Raw genomic sequence first — 20,585 nt, 5'->3', positions numbered from 1 at the left:
TATATATATATATAGATAGGCTGGGGATGTGGCTCATTGGTTAAGCACCCCTGCGTTCAATCTCTGGTACCAAACAACAAACAATCAAACAAACAAAACCTCTACATCTTACAACTACTTTTCATTTCCTTTTAAAAAACTTTAGTTTTTTTTTTATAGAAAATATTTGCAAAAGCAACAAAATGCAAAAAAGAGAGAAACAAAAGTGAGCCTTCTCCCATGCCCCAGCCACCCAGTCCCCTCCTAGGAAACAAATTATTGTTAGTTTTTCTCTTATTTTCACTTTAAAAGCAATAATTTGGTTCCCCTATGATCTGGGAATATAGTTTGTTTTCAATTTGAGAGAATCAGATTTAACACATAAATCAAGATGGCTATTTTGGGTCAAGTGTGTCTAGCTGAATGTGCATTTTATTGCTTTCAATTGCAGATTAGATTTCAGATTCACATACTCCTAGAAGAAAACATGGCTAGGTCTCTGTGATTATAAGTTATGTGAAGAATTGCTTTTTTAGGTTCAAAAAAATATTTTTACCATTTATAAAAGCATTCCAATTATATCCATCTATATACACAAGCCTGTGCCAGGGTTGTTTCTCCCAATCACAGTAATGTTTATGTTAGTAATATAATGTTCCACTTCTTGGCTGATAGGACTGTTAGCTTCCAACAGAGACCATCTAGGGTTGCTGAGAGGCTTTCTCAAGTACAGTTCACTACAGCTGAAACTGTTCAAGCCATCAGGAAAAATTAATATGCTGATCTCACCCTAATAACCATACCTCTTAGGACAACTAGGATTTTTTTTCTACTTCATTGATGAAAAGAAGGTTAACGACCCTTTCTTCAAAAGTAATTTCTTTTTCCCAGGTATAATTAGAAGAAAAAAATAGCCTATACTTTGCAGCTGTGCTTAAGCACAACAGGCTCAACTATGTGAGGGATCTAGGTCTGTGACGTGTGTGTGTTTGTGTATGTGTGTGCACATGTGCATGCAGATATCAGGGTATGTGGGGGTCTGTGCATCCATCTGATGTCTTTGTTCATATGTGTACCTGCGCCTCTGTGTCTATGTAAAATTTCAAATAAGGCTCATAAGTCATGAAAGAAGTGATCTCTTTCATAGTTAAGGAATCTGAGGCTCGAAACGAGATGCAATTAATTCATTAGAAAAGTCAGAGTTGGAGCACGGACTACAAAGACCACATTCTTTTTACCTTATTATACTTCCTGCTATATCATAGATTTGAAAATGCTTTAAATATCATTGATTGTGAAAGCTATGTTTCTATGGCTCTTAGGGTTCTAGCTCAATGCGCATTTCTGTTTCAGGAGTTTGACAAAGCCAATGCACAGAAAGTGCAGCAGTTGTTTTGGGAGGTCGATGAAATGCTATTTGAGGGGAAAGTAAGCCCTCAGACCCAGAATCTAGTGGCTGAATGTGGTGAATGGGCAAGAAGATCCCTCCATCTGAGGTAGGCATATCCTCCATAGAAATTCTCTGGAATATGTTTCGAACTAACCACTTCTGATCTGGGTCTATACAATCAATACATTTTGTTGGAAGCCATATATAAATTATGGGTTTGTTTGAGCCAACGTAAGGCAGCTGCTTTTCTGGGAACTCCTGGGTGAAATTCCCCAGTTTGAGAAAGCCCAGATCATGCTGTTTCCCTCTCTTAGCTCACAGCTTTAATATCAACCCCTCTCACACTGAAACCTATCCCTGCTTTTGATGTACTACTCCCCTTAAATAAAGAATTGGAGCCTTTTTCAGTCAAGTTCCTATCAGGACTGGAAGACCTGTCAGGTGCTAATCTCTGGCTTTGTCTTTATTTCTTACCGATTATTTCAGACTGTTTATCTTCCCAGTGGCTCACCTCTCCTAGCAGGAACCTACTCTGCTGGGGTGCTGGTCACCTTGAAAGCACTTGCTCAATCAAAATACTTATCCAAAGCACAGTCTTTTACTGATAGGTGCATCTTTTGCCATGGTGCCTGAGGAGATACTGAGACCTGACAGTATTCAGGTGCTTCTTAATTTGTGAGAAGTAAATGAAGCTCATTCAGAGAAAGGTACTATATATGCAACATGTGCAAGAATATTAGATGTGATCTTTGACCTTCACATTTACTCTTTATGAGCAGCAGGTGGTCGTCAGCACTGAGAATAACCAGAGGGGCTCGTGTGGGCAGAGTATTTACAGAATGACTGGATAGATGAACCTTTCTATGTCATCATTGTTCCTGATATAAAGAGGGTCATTTATTATTTTTTTTAATACCAAAGGTAGAGATTGTAGATTGGGTCTGATGGGAAGCTTTGCTTCCTGTAATTCAGCCAATCTACTTAGAGGAAAGTACATCTGTTATCCCAAGTTCCTCCACATTATATTGGGAAGAATGAATTAGAAATTCAAATAAGTGCTCATGAATTTTCTAGTTAGCTTGACTAGGAAACTTTAGAAAAAAACCCCTAAGCAATGTATTTTTTCTTTCTTTTCAATCCTTCCTGAATCCCTACCTTAAAGTATATAATGTGTCCATTAGATGTTAATTATACATGTGTGCTTTTCTGGGAGTGGCTTGCCTTCCAAAAAATTCAGGAGCTCCAACTTGATTCTCTTACTGCTCTTCTACATTGTTAAGATAAAAACGAAGGAGGGAAGATGGAAAAAGAAAAGACTGCTAGGTGTATAAGCTTAGTGCAGATATTTATATGTTTTTATTCATTAGATAAGTGTTAGTTAACACATGCAGGGGGTTTCACTGTACTCTTCCTTGCCCTAGGCACCAAGTCTGATATGCTTTATCTCCAAGCCGCTCATCAGTCCTGCAAAGTAAATAAACAAGCAAATGACATTGGTGGCCTAGAGAGCCAGCGCACTGTGCCTCGGAATCTTAGTCTCTGGCCAGAACAGACTGTCTCGCCTTCCCAAAGCTCAGGCACCATGATGCTTCTCATGTGCCAATACACACTACATCATGTCATATCCATGCCTTCAAAAACATTATTGCATCCTTCCTTTACAATCACAAAGCATTTTTTCCTAGTCTACTCAAGGATATTACTAACTCTTTAGTGTCTTTCCATTGCAGAGTATTAGGAAGACAGCTTATCCTGCCAACTGATGAAGGGTTCCAACACTTCCAGGGCAATGTGCCTAGTTCTGCTGGCCACAAACCCTTACCTGATGCCCCAGAATGCAGCAGCAACATCCAACAGTATGTTGATATATGTTACGTCCAAAGTATTTTAGTTATCCTTTTTTATGTTTAACTCATCCATGGGCTTTGGCTCCACCAGATATTCAAATTTAGATTTCAATGCAGGGCGAGTGCAAAGAATATTTTCACAAGATGCTTCTGATCCTAAATTAATTATGCTTGAATATATGCATACATGTAAAATATGTATGAAATACAAACACATGCACATAGAAGTTAACTTAAACTTTTATTCCAAAGGCACTGTGAAAGCCAAGCTAAATGCAAAATCAAAAACTGCTTCATTGTGATGGAAGAAATAGCCTCAAGAAAATAGCAGAAGTAAAGCTTTCTCCTATTTTTGAGCTTACAAAAAAGTTAGTTTGGTTTGTTTTTGTGGTGTTTGGGTTTGGGGTTTTTTTGTTTGTTTGTTTGTTTGTTTTGTTTTGTTTTATTTGTTTTTTGGGTTTTTTTAATTGTTTTTTGCTGGGGATTGAACCCAGGGCCTCATGCATTCTAGGATATTGCTCTAATAGTGAGTTAAACCCCCACCCTTTTCATTTTTATTTTGAGACAAGGTAATTGTAATTTGCTGCAGCTAGCATCAAGCTTGCTATCCTCCAGCCTCAGCCTCCTCAATAGCTAGGATTACAGGTACGAACTACCACTCCTGGTTTACAGATTTCAATAAATATCTTTATTCCATTTACACCTATTTGGCATTGAGCTGTGGTGGCATCCTTTCAGTACTAGCAAAGAGGATATAGACATATAAAATAATTTAGCCTTTCAAGAAGCCTTTAAGTTGTTTTTTTTTTAATGATGCTGGTGTTAAAATGCTTTTAAGGATCAGTTTTTGCAAATGTAATAGTTAATGATTTTTAAATTTGAGGTTCTGTACTTCATGGCGATTTTAAAGATCCGCCATGTTGGTGCACGTGTTACGTTCTTGTTGGTCTACAGAATCCCATATAGGATGATCTTTTCCCATAGGTTGTGCATCTCTGGTTCTCAAATAATCCCAGCCACACTCTCAGCCTCTGCCCTGCCAGGCCCTGTAGGCACAGGGACTGCCCACCTCACAGCATGTTCATCCCTGGAAGAAGAGGTTTACGATATGGATGGAAAGGTGGAAGAATATTTTGCTTTTGACAAAAAAGAGGAGTAAGTAGAATTTTGTTTGACATCCACTTCATAGTATAATAGTTTGACATTTATTTTATTACATGCTCATTTTGTGTTTTGTGTATTTTTTATTTTATCTAAAAGATTTCTATTCTTTTGAGAATACTGTACTCCCCAAAGAGTTCAGATTCCTAACAGCAAGTATATGTGCTAGAGTGGTGTTTCCCTGCCTTCTTGACAGGATGGCACAGAGAGGAAACAAGAGCTCTGTCCAGCATGCTAGTGAAAACAGGCAAGGCCACCAGGCCTCATGCCCAGGGACTGTAGGTTCCTTACCAAGGGCAAAGGGAAAGTTCTAGTCTCCGTACTAAATGCATATTTTGTTCTTAAAGCTACAAGTGTTGTAGGATAGCAATTTGAAAATTGTTACATTAAAAAACAACTAGTTGCTAAAATAAGTCTTAAAAAATTTAAAAAGGATGAAATATCAAGCATCAGTAACAGGAGGAAAACTGGAAAATTCACCAATATGTAGAAATTAAACTTTTGAATAGCTGAGGGGTCAAAGAAGAAATCAAAAGGGAAAAAAGAAAATTATCTTGAGACAAATGAAAATAGATATATACCTTACCAAACCTTATGTGATAACAAAAACAGTTCTGAGGAAAGTGTATAGCAATCGATGCTGACATTTAAAAAAAAAAAAAAAGAAGAAGAGAGATCTCAAGTCGGCAAATGAACTTTATACCAGAAGGAACCAGAGAAAGAAGAACAGAGTAGAGGAAGGAAATAACCGAAATCAGAGTAGAAATAAATAAATCCGAGACCATGATAAAACAACAGAACAGATCCATGTAACTGAGAGTTGTTTTTTATTGTTTCTTTTGGTTTTTATCCTCTAGCTTTATTGTGGTATGAATGATAAAAATTGTGCATATTTTTCAAAAAGTGTGCTATTTAAAAAGAATTTTACATTTATTTATATATGTATAAATATGCATATGCATGCATGTCAGATGATAGAATAACTTTAGAATGGATAGATAGAGAGATTGGGAGAGAGAGAGTGAGTTACTTTAACTTAAACATGGATACCTCTAGTGATTACACTGAGTTTTCATTCTTAGTGGCGATGAACGTCTTGGACAGAAACCAGCTCACCGTGGCAGGAATTGGCATAAACATGGACTTCCTCCTATTTCTCCTCATGACTGTATCAAAGATGCTGTGGCAGCAGAAGTGTTTGATCATGTCTGGAAAAATGTGGTAGAAATATTAGAAGAACTGATTAGGAAAAACTGGGAAACTACACTTAAAGGTACTTATTTGCAGAATTTGGCCACCTGAAAAGATAAAAAATGGGCTTTGTGCTCCCCGCCGCCCCCCCTTGGCCTCACCTAGAACAGGACTGGGGTGGGAAGACAAGTGGCTTTCTACCTTTACTCACAGGTGATCTTTAATCATTTCCAAAAGGACATGGTTGTTTTTTGAGTTACAAAAATAATACCTTTGCACTCTGAAAAAACAAAAACAAAAACAAAACTCAGAAATGCACAGAAAGAAACTGGAAGTCACATTATCTTTTATTGTGGTTAAACAAAACAAAACAAAACTTCACCTAACTACTCTCTAATAAGGGGACATTTGTTTTTAATTATTGATGACATTATTTATAGAGTAAAATATGAACATAGCTAACTTGATAATCACTTCGGTTATCTTCACTTAAACATATAAAATGTTCTCTAAAGCACCTAAAATGGAGCAGAAACAAATCATAGTAATTATTGATGGTGGACCTTAATGACTAGTTTTAGGTATTTGATACAATAGGGCAATAAACATGATAATTCTAATGCTGTTCTTTTTCCAGCCAAAAGGATTAGTCAGGCTTTTATAAAACTCTGAGAATCTTTTTTTGCTCCATTATATAATCTCTGTTTTGCTACTAACCACTGGAATGACGGTATGGTAACCAGTTGGTTCATGGGGTCTCTGCTCTCTAGTGTATTGCTCTTTAATTGATGGCTATAACTTAGATTTTTGGTGACTCAAGAATAGATTTTTTCTTTGCAGAGTGAATTTATTTGTATTAGGTAATCTGATGTTTCTCATAATATTGATTTTTCTGTTGACACAGAAGGGAAAAAACAGAAAGAAAAGTTGAAAGTCGCAGAAAATAGACCTCCACAGGTACTCCTTTCCCGGCTGAGCACTGATGTGGCTAGTGTCCCCCCATCCAGGAGTTCTGAAGCTCGCAGCTTGCCCATGGCTTCTCATCTTAATCTACCCCAGGTAGATGCATTTACATCCTGTTTCCCTTTTGTTTCTTCAGTTTTTACCTTAGTTTTTCAAGAACACCATTCTATTGAATTCAGTTATCAAAATATTTAATAGTGTTTGTCAATAAGATTAAAATGTAATGTGATCACTTCATGGTGTTATATTTAATAGCATCACACATGCCTTATGAGATACTAGTTTGAGATGTGAAATTATTTTTGAAATTTTGTGAGAGGGGGGAAAAATACTTTCCCCTAAGTTTGTAGACATTTTGAAAGTTACAAATGGCCTCCTTCCCTTCCACCAAAGTAACAAAAGAATTAATGAGTGTTCATTAATGAGAATGACTTGGGTTCCTTAAAGAGTTAGTGCTTGTATTAATTGCACCATGTTAGTTGTTTTGAGGAGATATGTAGATGAATAAAACTGGGTCCCTGACCTAGTGAAACAAAAATTATAACATAAGGTGAGATGCATTACCTTCTGTGAGGAATGAGCAAAAATAGGCATGGTAGGAGAATCCAGGAGAGATTGATTCATCCTGATTAGAGGATGGGGTTGATGTTGGACACCAGAGGTGAAATCAGAACAGAAACATGAACAAATGAGTAGAACTTTTGTGGCTAAGAATTTTGGGTGGGCCACTTCAGGCCAGGCAAAGGCATGGAGGCATGAAAGATAGATGGTTGAGGCCAGTGATTGGACTGAGGATTTAGAGGACAGAAGACTGGGAACAGCAGGGCATGGTGGGGAAAAAAAAATGGGGCTTTGGAATCAGGAGGTCTGGGCTGAGTGTTATTTTGGACATGTTAACTTCCTGAGCTTTAATCTACTTATCTGTGTAACAAGGAGAATAATGCGTTGACTAAGATACGGTTGTGAGGATCAAATTCTAGAAAGATGTGAGAACTTTGAATGAAGATTTATAACCATATATAACCACCTGATACACTGTTCTTGAATTTCATCCTCATTCATAGATCTAGTAGGGGTGAGGCTGGAAAGGATGAACCTGTTCATGGGAGATCTTGGATATGCTAGGGAGTTTGGATTTCATGTTCCACACAGACCTTCTTATGTGGGAGACCAGAGAAAAGGAATCACACAAGATTCCTGGTCTTGAGCTATGTGCCATTTACAGGCCAGTTGGAAGGAGTCAAGCCATACCGAATGCGTGTGCACACACACACACACACACCACACGTGTGCACGCGCGTGCACAGAGCCAATATTATTGATAGTAGTGCGAGTGAGAGTTCGAGCTTTGCTTATTAGAATCCAACTTTGAAACCTGGTGATACCATTCATTAGCATTATGATCTCAAATCAGTCATTTTCTCTCAAAACCTCAACTTTAATATGTTACCTATGCATGAGAATTTAATATGTTACCTATGCATGAGCTGTGAGAATTAAAGGAGATATGACACTTATTATAGTGTGTAGCCTGGAATAGGCACTCCATAACTTTTAGCTTTTATTATAATCAGATGCTAATTACCTATAATGTATTATATTTTATAATAGATTGCTTTAGCTCCTAAGTCCTGTAGGGTTCAGAGGAAAAATATACCTTTCACAAATTAGAATAAGATATACACTAAGTCCTAAATGATAGTAAGATTTGTTAAACTGAAAAAATAGAAAAAGAGGCACACTTAACATAGGTGCAAATAAGCAGAATGCCTGTGTAAGACTGGCAAAACTCATCCCTGAACAGGGCTTGTGGTTTGGGGAGCAGTGAGTTAAACAGTATCTAAGCCTAGCAGCCTTATTTTGCTTTCTAGAGTAAGGGCTTTACAATAAGCTTCTTTGCTTTTTACTGTTCGAGAGAGACTTTTGGAGTTTCTGCCTGGTTCTTGTAGTTTTGGGTCTCTTTAAACTGCTCTGATAAGTTCAATACAGTATTTCCCACTTTGTTTAGTATGCAGTATAAAATATGGTGCCTTGATTAATTTTTTTTCAAATTTAGCCAGTTTGTACCATTTGTTTTCTGAAGATTTGACAGGCATCAATAATTGGAATATTGTTTTACTTTTTTTTTTTTTTTGAACTTTTCTCAGATTCATCGCTTCTCCAACAATTTCTACAGTGATTTGAATGGTGTGATGACAATTCAAGCAAAACCACTCCAGCAGAGACCTATGTATTTTGTGGATAGAACACAGTACGTATGAGGAAGAACCCAACCACTTCCCTATGCTGGAAATGCTGGAACAGGAAGTGTTTATGTTTATACACTGCAGGAACATGGGACAGTGAAAATCCCATTTAATTCCATGCTCCAGATGTGCCTGAGCATACCCCAGAGGAAGTACAGCCAGAGTAAAAGCAGGTTCTTCTGACATCAACCACAACGTAATTCCTGTTGCATTAGGAAGAGATGAGAGAAGCTCAATGCAGTTATGAATTCCTAAGCTTGTGGGCTTTGCTACCATTTGATTACAAACAATGAAAAAGTGACATTTTTGTTCACCTATGAATTTATTAGTATAGAAATGGAAACAATAGTCTGTCCATTCATTTAACAAGTACCTCCAGGAGTATGTTCTGGGTACCAGGCACTATTGTGAGTGACACAGAGGAAGGTACCAAGAGTTGTGTTCAATCTTCTCGTAGCACTCACATCTGAGCAACTAACTGGATTTTCCTCCTCTAGGAATGAACAAGAGGACAAATCATCTAGTGTGGGCGCCAGTGCTCCGTCCTCTACACGGCTCCGCCTGGCTAGAATCTCAGATACTCACAGATTACAGACTTCTGCCAGGAAAATACCAGCGCACCGGAGGCTGCCTTCTCTTACTTCAGATTCACAGAGAATAAAAACCCCCAATGTGTACAGTGATGAAATTCTTAGGGGAACAAAACTGTAAGTCTTGTTTCTTTATCATGGTAAACAAAAGGTCATAGGGCAGAGACATTGTCAATTAGGATTGATGGATTATTCTGAACAAAGTATCCTCCATCAGATTTTATTTAGATGCTTTTCTTTTCTTACAAGTTCATTTGAGTATTCAACACTAACTTTGTTCCAGTAGTTCTATGTAACTGTCTACATACATTTATTTATTTTATTAATGGAATTTCTTGTATTTCCGTTATTATCTTAGTTATTCCTCACTGCAAACCTTTCCAGTGGTATTCATATTATCTCAAATATAAGATGAAGAAACAGGCTGAAAGAAGTTGAATAACTTGCCTAGGATTATCATCACAGCAGGAAGGCAGAGCTGGGGACAGCCACAATGCTCTTGGCTTTGTAGTCCACCCCCTGGGCCCTAGGCTATAGACTTTCTACTGCAAGGGACTGAGCTTTAGAGGAGTTGAACTGAAATCCCCTTCAGGAGCTGATGGGTTGAGCAGCTTCCAACTATTAGTCACTGGACTCTCAAAAGATGCATTTAGAGCACCATTTGCAACGTTTTGATAGACCACCTTTCTTTTACAACTGATATATATTCGGCATAGGATGGATATTCCTGGTGGTATTTGGATCTGTTCTGTTTGTGCTTTCAAGTCATCTCTCCCTCCTTCAATCTCAGCGTGGCCACCCCCCACAAGCTTATGCCCGTGTCAATAGCACGGACCGCTCTCTCCTCTCTTCCAGTCTTCCAGGGCTCCACTATCAAACTTTCATCAGAAACCATTCCTATTTCCTACTGAAACAAATCTAGATACCTCCAATTGTACGTTCCTTCCATGTTTTGGTCCCTCTTTCCAGAGACGAGAATTTTTAAAGTTTTTTCCCCCGCTATTAACCATGTCAGGGACCCTTTTTAGACTATTTTCCCTAATTGTGCCCCAATCTTGGGAATTCAAATATCACAGATATACTGTCTATCTGTATGTATAGCAATGCTTGCTTTATGCAGAAGAGTAAAATTTTTTGCCTTCTTTGAGGGGATCCCTCTCACCCTGTTTGACTATGCATAACTATTTCCTATTAGTTCTCTTCTCCTCTTTAATTCTGGGCAAACTTATCTTCCTTTGCCTCACAAACACACCAGCTATGCTTGTTTTGATATGTTTATGGTGTCCTCTGCATTTTTTTTTGTTGTTGTGTGTGTGTGTATGTGTGGTGGTCCTGAGATTCAAACTGAGGGCGAATTTGTGCCACTTGGGCACTCTACCCCTGAGCTACAACCCCTGCCGTTAACTTTCAATTTTATGAAATAACATTTTTTCTCTAATTATCAAAGTACCAAATACCCTGGAACATGTTGACAATATAAAAATATGAATAGAAACCAAAGATTACTTGTATGTTTCTCACACAGAAATATAGTAATGACAATGGTTGGTAAAATTTCTATCAACTTTGTCTAGGATTATATTTTTTCCTTCTTTCCCATTGTCTTTTTCCTAACACTATCTTACTGTCGTATAATGTAGCACTTTTTTCTATACTTTTTTTCACTTAACATTATATTATTTATATTTCAGTTCTCAAATACTTTTTAAAAGCATGATTTTAATGACTACTCATCATGTGGGTATATCATAATTTATTAAGTATTTCCCTATCTATGAAATTTCACTCTTTTCTATATTTTCATTTTGATGATGTGCAGTGGACATCATTTGATATCAGTCTCCAAAAGGATATCCTTAAATTGTTTCCTAATGATACAATCCTAGAAGGAAAATGAACAGGTCAAAGGTTATGGATATTTTTTAGGTTCTTGAAATATTTTGCCAAAGTTCTTCCTGCAATGGTTGTACAAATTTATAGTCCCACTGGCAATATAGGTCTCCTTCCCCGCGGTCTCTAAAGTTGAGGTCCTGCATATACTTTTTAAAAACTTTATAGCTTTATAGGTTAAAAAGTCTCCTACTATAACTTTCATGACTTTGTTATTAACGAATAAATGATTTTGAATCTGTTTCTAGAATGTCTTATCTATTCCTGTGCAAAAACCAATTTAAATTTTGAATGTTATTATCTGATAGGGACTGTCTCCTGTCATTACTCTTCTTTTATTAGAATTTAGTCAGTGGCTGATTGACAGCCACTGCTAAATAGGGGCAATGTGATTTGACCCACTGATTTGGTATAAATTTCAAACAAATAATCTTTACAATCAAAGTGTCAAATTTAAAACAGAACATACACATTGGGCATCATAGTGTTAAATCTATAAAGAATGTTGGAAAAACTAAAATCTTCGTGATATTTAGTTTTCCTACCAGAGAATGTCTTTTTGCCTCTAACTTCATATCACCTTTTTATGACTTCACATAAAATTCTGTAGTCTTCCTCATCTAAGCCCTGTGCATTGATAATTAATTGTGCCTCTTATGGATTATGACTTTTCTTAAAATATATATATATGTGTATGTATATATACATACTATTTCAATGATCTCTAATTACTTGTATTTTCAATAGCTGGTCATAGGAAGGAGCTAGATCTTCAGTTTCTTCTGTGTTCTGTACAGTTCCCAGTGTGGCTGAGCACTTGGGAAATCCAGATTAACAGCCACTGCTAAATAGGGGCAATGTGACTGGAGCTGCTGGTCCCTGTCTCATCTCCCATCTCCCTGAAGCATGGCTTGTTTTCCTTGAATATTGCTTTTGGAAGGCAGATCGTGATTGGCAGCTCAGATTGGAGTTGCCTGCTAGGGGCTGACTCCTCCGCACTTGCGTACTCAGTTGCATGTTGTTGTGTTTACAGGCAAACTGGCCTAGACCACGTGTCTTCCCCACCGGTTCAAACCTCCTGGAGCAGGTTGCCCCCAATAGGCTCAGAGGCTGGGGAGCAGATCACAGCTGTTTCTGGATCCCGCTCCATTTCCGTAAGACAGATTTCATTAAAAGTGCAACCGTTTTAGTTAATCTGTGGGAAAACAAGTAAACCAGAACAATCCTAGCACTTCTAAGAGAAGTCAGAACATAAGAGAATGCTCTACTTGGCTGCATCCAAAATGTCTTCATAATCCACTTCTAGAATATAAATGGCTCATGAGACTTTAGAGGGGGATGATATAAAAATTTGTCTTGAGCTAAAACAGAAAGTTCAGGTGTCAAGGAAATAGACAGTGAAGAAAAGAGCATAGAGGTTAGGTCAAGAGACAGGCGGAGCCATGTCTCCATCCTGCCATGCAGACCCACCGATTTGGTACAAGTTTGCTTTCATCTCCCTGAACCTTAGTTTTTTCATCTATAAAAGGGTATTAACAATTCCTGTCTCGAGGAATTGTTAGAAGGATTAGATGAACGCATACATTTTACATGTATGATATAATGACTGACGCAAACTAGGAGCTCAGTAAATTATTATCCCTGTCATTTTTTTAAACCTTTATTTTTTATTTATTTATTTTATGTGGTGCTGAGGATTAAACCCAGTGCCTCACATGTGCGAGGCAAGCGCTCTCCACTGAGCCACAACCTCAGCTACCCTTATCATTTTTATCAGCTCTCATTTTTGCAGCTGATTTTTGCCATACTTATTGCAGTACAGAGGCAGTGTCTTTCTCACTCAAGCTTAGTTCACCCATGCTCTTGGTAGTATGGGTAACCAGGTTTCTCACAGATTTACATTTACAATGATCCACACGCCTCACTCGGAAACAAGTAATTTGTGTCTTTTGTATGAAACATGAAAGGACGACCTGTTAGAGGAGCATAGGACAGAAAGAGAGAAACAAAACAAAACAAAACACTAAGTTAGGGTTTTCTCTCACATTCTTTTCTGCCACCTTAATCACAGCAATAGAACCTGTTCCCAGAAGGCTAGAGTGGCAAAGCTTGAATGTGTAACCTTAGGATGAAATAATAAAACAAGGCAAATGCTTCCCAAGCCCAGAATTACATTTCTAATATAAATAAATGTTAAGAATTTTGTGTGATTAAGGTTTTTAATACCTATTTACCTATTATGGCATTACCTTTTGGGGGGACTTAATAATATAATAATGTAATTAAAACATATAGATATTTAGAAGTCCTTGTATTTGGCAAATTTAAATAAGTATTTTAAAGTAAGTAACTCAGTGAATAAATAAGTGAATGACTGAAGCATCCATAGATGTTGTTTTGTCTTTCTAAGGAATGTATTTCTTTTAAACAAGAGTGTATTATTCTTCATTCAGTACAGGGGAAGGTATCCCCCAAACCACGTGTCAAGTGCAATGCCTGATGGCATAGAAAGATCCCCTCTCCGAGAAAAAACCATTACCCTGGAACAACTTTCAAGGCCCAACACAACCCATACATTCCGGGTAGGTCTGCTATTGCTGTTAACCATAACTTTGATTAAAACAAAACAAAACACAACAAAAAAGATATTTTGTTTTTTAAATAAAGCTCATCCCTCATTTTATTTTCCTCTTAACAGTCGGATACACCTCGAAAAGGTTCACTTACAACGATGGAATTTGCTGGTCACACATGGACAGGTCAAAGTATTTTGATAGGTCAGTATTTTCTTGTTTCTTTTTTTTTTAAACCTAAAACTATTTTTTTTATTTATATATGACAGCAGAATGCATTGCAATTCTTATTACACATATAGAGCACAATTTTTCATATCACTGGTTGTATACAAAGTATATTCACATCAATTCATGTCTTCATACATGTACTTTGGATAATAATGTCCATCACATTCCACCATTATTTCTTTTTTTTTATTGGTTGTTCAAAACATTACAAAACTCTTGACATATCATATTTCATACATTAGATTCAAGTGGGTTATGAACTCCCATTTTTACCCCAAATACAGATTGCAGAATCACATCGGTTACACATCCACATTTTTACATAATGCACCATTATTTCTAACCCCATGTCCCCTCCCTTCCCCTCCAACCCCTCTGCCCTATCTAGAGTTTGTCTATTCCTCCCATGCTCCCTCTCCCTATCCCACTATGAATCTGCCTCCTTATATCAGAGAAAACATTCGGCATTTGGTTTTTTGGTATTGGCTAATTTCATTTAGCATTATCTTTTCTCCATCCATTTACCTGCAAACTCCATGATTTTATTCTCTTTTATTGCTGAGTAATATTCCATTGTGTATATATGCCACATTTTTTTTTATCCATTCATCTATTGAAGGGCATCTAGGTTGGTTCCACAGTTTAGCTATTGTGAATTGTGCTGCTATAAACATTGATGTGGCTGTGTCCCTGTAGTATGCTGTTCTGAAGTCCTTTGGGTATAGACCAAGGAGAGGGATAGCTAGGTCAAATGGTGGTTCCATTCCCAATTTTTCAAGAAATCTCCATACTGCTTTCCATATTGACTGTACCAATTTGAAGCCCCACCAGCAGTGTATGAGTGTACCTTTTCCCCAACATTCTCACCAACACTTATTGTTGTTTGTCTTCATATTAAATAGCTGACATTCTGACTGGAGTGAGATGAAATCTTAGAGTGGTTTTGATTTGGATTTCTCTAATTGCTAGTGCTAATGGGCATTTTTTCATATATTTGTTGATTAATTGTATATCATCTTCTGAGAAGTGTCTGTTCATGTCCTTGGCCCATTTATTGATTAGGTTATTTGTTTTTTTGGTGGTTAACTTTTTGAGTTCTTTATATTCTAGAGATTAGTGCTCTATCTGATGTGTAAGGGGTAAAGATTTGCTCCCAAGATGTAGGTTCTCTGTTCACCTCACAGATTGTTTCTTTTGCTGAGAAGAAACTTTTTTGTTTGAGTATATCCCATTTATTGATACTTGATTTTAATTCTTGTGCCATAGGAGTCTTATTAAGGAAGTTGGGGCCTAACCCCACATGATGGAGATTAGGGCCTACTTTTTCTTCTATTAGATGCAGGGTCTCTGGTTTTATTCCTAAGTCCTTGATCCATTTTCAGTTGAGTTTTGTGCATAGTGAGAGATAGGGGTTTAATTTCATTTTGTTGCATATGGATTCCCTGTTTTCCCAGCACCATTTGTTGAAGAGGCTATCTTTTCTCCAGTGCATGTTTTTGGTACCTTTGTCTAATACAAGATAATTGTAATTTTGTGGGTTAGTCTCTGTGTCCTCTGTTCTGTACCATTGGTCTACCAATCTGTTTTGGTGCCAATACCATGCTGTTTATGTTACTATTGCTCTGTAGTATAGTTTAAGGTCTGGTATAGGGATGCCACCTTCTTCACTCTTCCTTCTAAGGATTGCTTTATCTGTTCTGGGTCTCTTATTTTTCCAGATGAATTTCATGATTGCTTTTTATTTCTATAAGGAATGTCATTGGGATTTTGATCAGAATTGCATTAAATCTGTATAGTGCTTTTGGAAGTATAGTCCTTTTGATAATATATCCAAGAACAAGGTAGATCTTTCCATCTTCTAAAGTCTTCTTTGACTTCTTTCTTTAGGGTTCTGTAATTTTCATTGTATAGATCTTTCACTCTTTCATGAAGTTGATTCCCAAGTTGTGTTTTTTTTTTTTTTTTGAGGCTATTGTAAATGGGGTAGTTTTCCTCATTTCCCTTTCAGAGGATTTGTCACTGATATACAGAAATGCCTTTGATTTATGAGTGTTGATTTTTTATCCTGCTACTTTGCTGAATTCATTTAATAGTTCTAGAAGTTTTCTGGTGGAACTTTTAGGGTCTTCTAGATATAGAATCATATCATCAGCAAATAGTGCCAATTTGAGTTCTTTTTTTCCAATGTGTATCCCTTTAATTTCTTTCATCTCTCTAATTGCTCTAGTCAGTGTTACAAGAAGTATGTTAAATAAAAGTCCTGAAAGAGGGTATCCCTGTCTTGTTCCAGTTTTTTAGAGGGAATGCCTTCAATTTTTCTCCATTTATAATGATGTTGGCCTGGGACTTAGCATAGATGGCCTTTATGATGTTGAAATATGTTCCTGGTATCCCTAATTTTTCTAATGTTTTGAACATAAAGGGATGCTGTATTTTGTCAAATGTTTTCTCTGTGTCTATTTAGATGATCATATAATTCTTATCTTTAAGTCTGTTGATGTGATGAATTACATTTATTGATTTCCGTATGTTGAACCAACTTTGCATCCCTGGGATGAATCCTACTTGATCATGGTGCACGATCTTTTTGATATGTTTTTGTATTCGATTTTCCAGAATCTTATTGAGAATTTTTGCATCTGTGTTCATCAGAGATATTGGTCTGAAGTTTTCTTTTTTTTGTTGTGTCTTTGCCTGGTTTTGGAATCAGAGTAATATTAGCCTCACAGGATGAGTTTGGAAATGCTGCCTCTTTTTCTATTCCTGAAATAAATTGAAGAGTATTGGTATAAATTCTTCTTTAAAGGTCTTGTAGAACATGGCTGTTTATCCATCCAGTCCTGGACTTTTCATGGTTGGTAGACTTTTGATGGTGTCTGCTATTTCATCACTTGAAATTGATCTGTTTAAATTGTATATATCATCTTGATTCAATTTGGGCAAATTATATGACTCTAGAAAATTGTCAAGGCCTTCAATATTTTCTATTTTACTGGAGTACAAGTTTTCAAAATAATTCTAATTATCTTCTGTATTTCTGTAGTGTCTGTTGTGATATTTCCTTTTTCATCACCTATACTAGTGATTTGAGTTTTCTCTCTGATCCTCTTCATTAGCATGGCTAAGGGTCTGTCAATTTTATTTATTTTTTCAAAGAACCAACTTTTTGTTCTGTCAATTTTTTCAGTTGTTTCTTTTGTTTAAATTTCATTGATTTCAGCTCTGATTTTAATTATTTCCTGTCTTCTGCTGCTTTTGGGTGTTGATTTGTTCCTCTTTTTCTAGGGCTTTGAGATGTAATGTTAAGTCATTTATTTGTTGACTTTTTCTTCTTTTAAAGAATGAACTCCATGCAAAGAACTTTCCTCTTAGAACTGCTTTCATAGTGTCCCAGAGATTTTGATATGTTTTATCTATGTTCTCATTCACCTCTAAAAATTTTTTAATCTCCTCCTTGATGTCTTCTGTAATCCATTGTTCATTCAGTAGCATATAGTTTAGTCTCCAGGTATTGGAGTGGATTTCATTTTTTATTTTATCATTGATTTCTGATTTCATTCCATTATGATCTGATAGAATGCAGGGTAGTATCTCTACTTTTTTATATTTGCTAAGAGTTGCTTTGTGGCATAGTATATGGTCTATTTTAGAGAAGGATCCATGTGCTGCTGAGAAAAAAGTGTAGTCTCTCGTTGAAGGATGAATTATTCTATATATGTCAGTTAAGTCTAAATTATTGATTGTATTATTGGGTTTTATAGTTTCTTTGTTCAGCTTTTGTTTGGAAGATCTATCTAGTGATGAAAGAGGTGTATTAAAGTCACCCAGAATTATTATGTTGTGGTCTATTTGACTCTTGAACTTGGGAAGAGTTTGTTTGATGAACGTAGATGCTTCATTGTTTGGGGCACATATATTTAAAATTGTTAAGTCTTGTTGGTGTATGGTTCCCTTGAGCAGTATGTAGTGTCCTTCTTCATCCTTTTTGATTGAATTTAGTTTGAAGTCTGCTTTATTTGATATGAGGATGGAAACCCCTGCTTGCTTCCGTGGTTCATGTGAGTGGTATGATTTTTCCCAACCCTTTACTTTCAGTCTGTGGATGTCTTTTTCTATGAGATGAGTCTCTTGGAGACAGCATATTGTTGAGTCTTTCTTTCTTTCTTTTTTTTTTTTTGATCCAATCTGCTAGTCTATGTCTTTTGATTAGTGAGTTTAAGCCATTAACATTCAGGGTTATTATTGAGATGTGATTTGCATTCTTAGCCATTTTCGTTTATTTTTAGTATTTAATATGTCTTAGTTTCACCTCTTATTAGTTTTTTTCTGATTTTTCTATAGTGTAATCACTCCCTCTGTTGATTTTCATCATTGTTTTTTATTTCCTCCTCTTGGAATATTTTGCTGAGGATGTTCTGTAGTGCAGGCTTTCTAGTTGTAATTTTTTAAACTTTTGTTTATCATGAAAGGTTTTTATTTCATCATCAGATCTAAAGCTTAGTTTTTCTGGATATAAGATTCTTGGTTGGCATCCATTTTCTTTCAGAGCTTGTTAAATGAACTCCTTCTCTAACATTTTATCAACTTCGCTGTTCATGGGTTCTGTTATTATAGTGTCCTGGCATCCTGGATCTGGGTCCTGCCCAAGTTGGAGTGGATGGATCTGGGTCGCTTGGCTTGACCTTCCTAGGTAGTCTATTGGTCCAAAGTGAGGATGGAAACCCCTGCTTGCTTCCATGGTTCATGTGAGTGGTATGATTTTTCCCAACCCTTCACCTTCAGTCTGTGGTTGTATTTTTCTATGAGATGAGTCTCTTGGAGACAGCATATTGTTGGGTCTTTTTTTTTTTTTTTAATCCAATCTGCTAGTCTATGTCTTTTGATTGGTGAGTCCTGCACTAGAGGCTAGGCTCTGGAGGGTGTCTGCCCCGCCGGGGGATGGGTGGACTGTGCCTGCTCTACCTGGGACCCACATAGGCCAATGTGGGTGGATCTAGGCTGCTGGGCTTGACCTCGACAGGTCAGTAGTTTTTACATATAAAGATAATGATGAATTTGCAAAACTTTAAGTTTCATAAAATGAAATTGAAGGTTATCTACCTGATAGGCCTATTTTGACCATGTAGAAGAAAATAGTAAGTGTCCATGATCTGTGGCTCTACCTTCAGAAATTCTATCAAGAGAAAACCTGTACATATCAGAAGGGGCCACAGCAGCTGCAGGGTGAAAAGGAGAAAATGGATCAGTGCTCTTAATGAACTGGGGTCTCATTTTCATTAAAAAAAAAAGGAAAATCCTTTCTGCAATCAAGTTTTCATGCTTTTCTTCTAAATGAAACCATTATCCTATATTATCTTTGAAAATCTAATGATAATAGTGCTTGAGAAAATGAACACAGATTTGCTAATTATTTTCTATCCTAAAACTTTCCAGATATATTTTCATCCTAGTATGTTTTTGATTAATAAAATTATAGTTTGAATGTAGGCCGGGCATAATTTGATTTTCAAACTAATACCAACATTTCCTTTTTCCCATGGAGGCAGCACTGATCATGTGAGGTGTGCTGTTCTGGAATCTGCTGGGTTCCCACCCTGGCTCTACACTGACAAGATGTGCAGTCCTAAGAAAGTCCAAACCTCTCTGAACCTCAGTTTCTTATTTTATAACAGATTATATAGATAAAATAGTTGTTGGAAAATCTATGAAAAGGACATAGCTAGATGCCAGGCATATACTACTTGCTCAGAATTATAAGCTATTTGTATCATAAATAGTCTTAAATGTCAAGGATAATGTATTTGTGTTAAGGGAAATTTTAAATATCATTCTAAAAGTAAAATAGGTAAATTTTAGGCATAATATAACAGATTTATCACCATTAATATCAGCCTTTCGGGGGGGGAGGGAGGGCTGGGGTTGTGGCTTAGTGGTAGAGAGCTTACGTAGTAGCATGGGTGAGGCACTGGGTTCCAACCTCCGCACCATATAAAAATGAAATAATAAAGATATTGTGTCCACCTACAACTAAAACAACCCCAAATATTAAAAAAAAAAAAATCAGCCTTTCTACAGTTTTATAGCATAGTGATGTCAGGGATTCTTTAGTCCTTTGAAGTTTTTCTCTTATACTAATAGCCCTAGGCTGCTGTGGCTTTTGTTGCTTTTTATGTTCCTTAGCAGTGTTAGCCATCATTTTTAGTAACAATAAGATTCCTGTAAATGGCCACTGTGCTGCATTATAACGTATGACTTTTAACATAGTTGTAGATAGTAGGGGGAAAGTAAGCACTGATTTGTTTATTATTCAGTAACAATATACCAGGGAAGTCTCACCCTGTGCTAGGTTATGATATAAGGGCCAAGATTCAAAATATCAAGGATGGATCTGGGGGTGTGGGGGTGTGGCTCAGTGGCAGAGCACTTGCCTACCATGTTTAAGGCCCTGAGTTTGATCTTCAACAACTCCCCGCCTCCCCCCCCTCACCACCTCCCTCCTCCTCCTTCTCCTCACCACTACCACA

At 36.9% G+C, this 20,585-nt stretch overlaps 1 protein-coding gene across 2 annotated transcripts in view; it reads left to right on the top strand.

The window, feature by feature from the left end:
* Fam149a (family with sequence similarity 149 member A) overlaps positions 1–20,585 on the top strand; it is a 54,912-nt gene that overhangs the window by 32,535 nt on the left and 1,792 nt on the right. For both annotated transcript variants that reach the window (XM_048791845.1, XM_015486100.2), the window contains exons 4-13: positions 1,333–1,475; positions 3,100–3,225; positions 4,201–4,371; positions 5,460–5,650; positions 6,473–6,627; positions 8,679–8,782; positions 9,275–9,484; positions 12,291–12,411; positions 13,711–13,839; positions 13,956–14,034. In XM_048791845.1, the coding sequence (XP_048647802.1) occupies positions 1,333–1,475; positions 3,100–3,225; positions 4,201–4,371; positions 5,460–5,650; positions 6,473–6,627; positions 8,679–8,782; positions 9,275–9,484; positions 12,291–12,411; positions 13,711–13,839; positions 13,956–14,034 (1,429 nt within the window). The remainder of the gene's footprint in view (positions 1–1,332; positions 1,476–3,099; positions 3,226–4,200; positions 4,372–5,459; positions 5,651–6,472; positions 6,628–8,678; positions 8,783–9,274; positions 9,485–12,290; positions 12,412–13,710; positions 13,840–13,955; positions 14,035–20,585) is intronic.

The sequence above is a fragment of the Marmota marmota genome, unplaced genomic scaffold (genome assembly GCF_001458135.2).
Source record: "Marmota marmota marmota unplaced genomic scaffold, marMar, whole genome shotgun sequence".
Classification (NCBI taxonomy): domain Eukaryota; kingdom Metazoa; phylum Chordata; class Mammalia; order Rodentia; family Sciuridae; genus Marmota; species Marmota marmota.
Note: the sequence above shows the minus strand (reverse complement) of the source record. Positions and strands in the feature narration are given on the sequence as shown.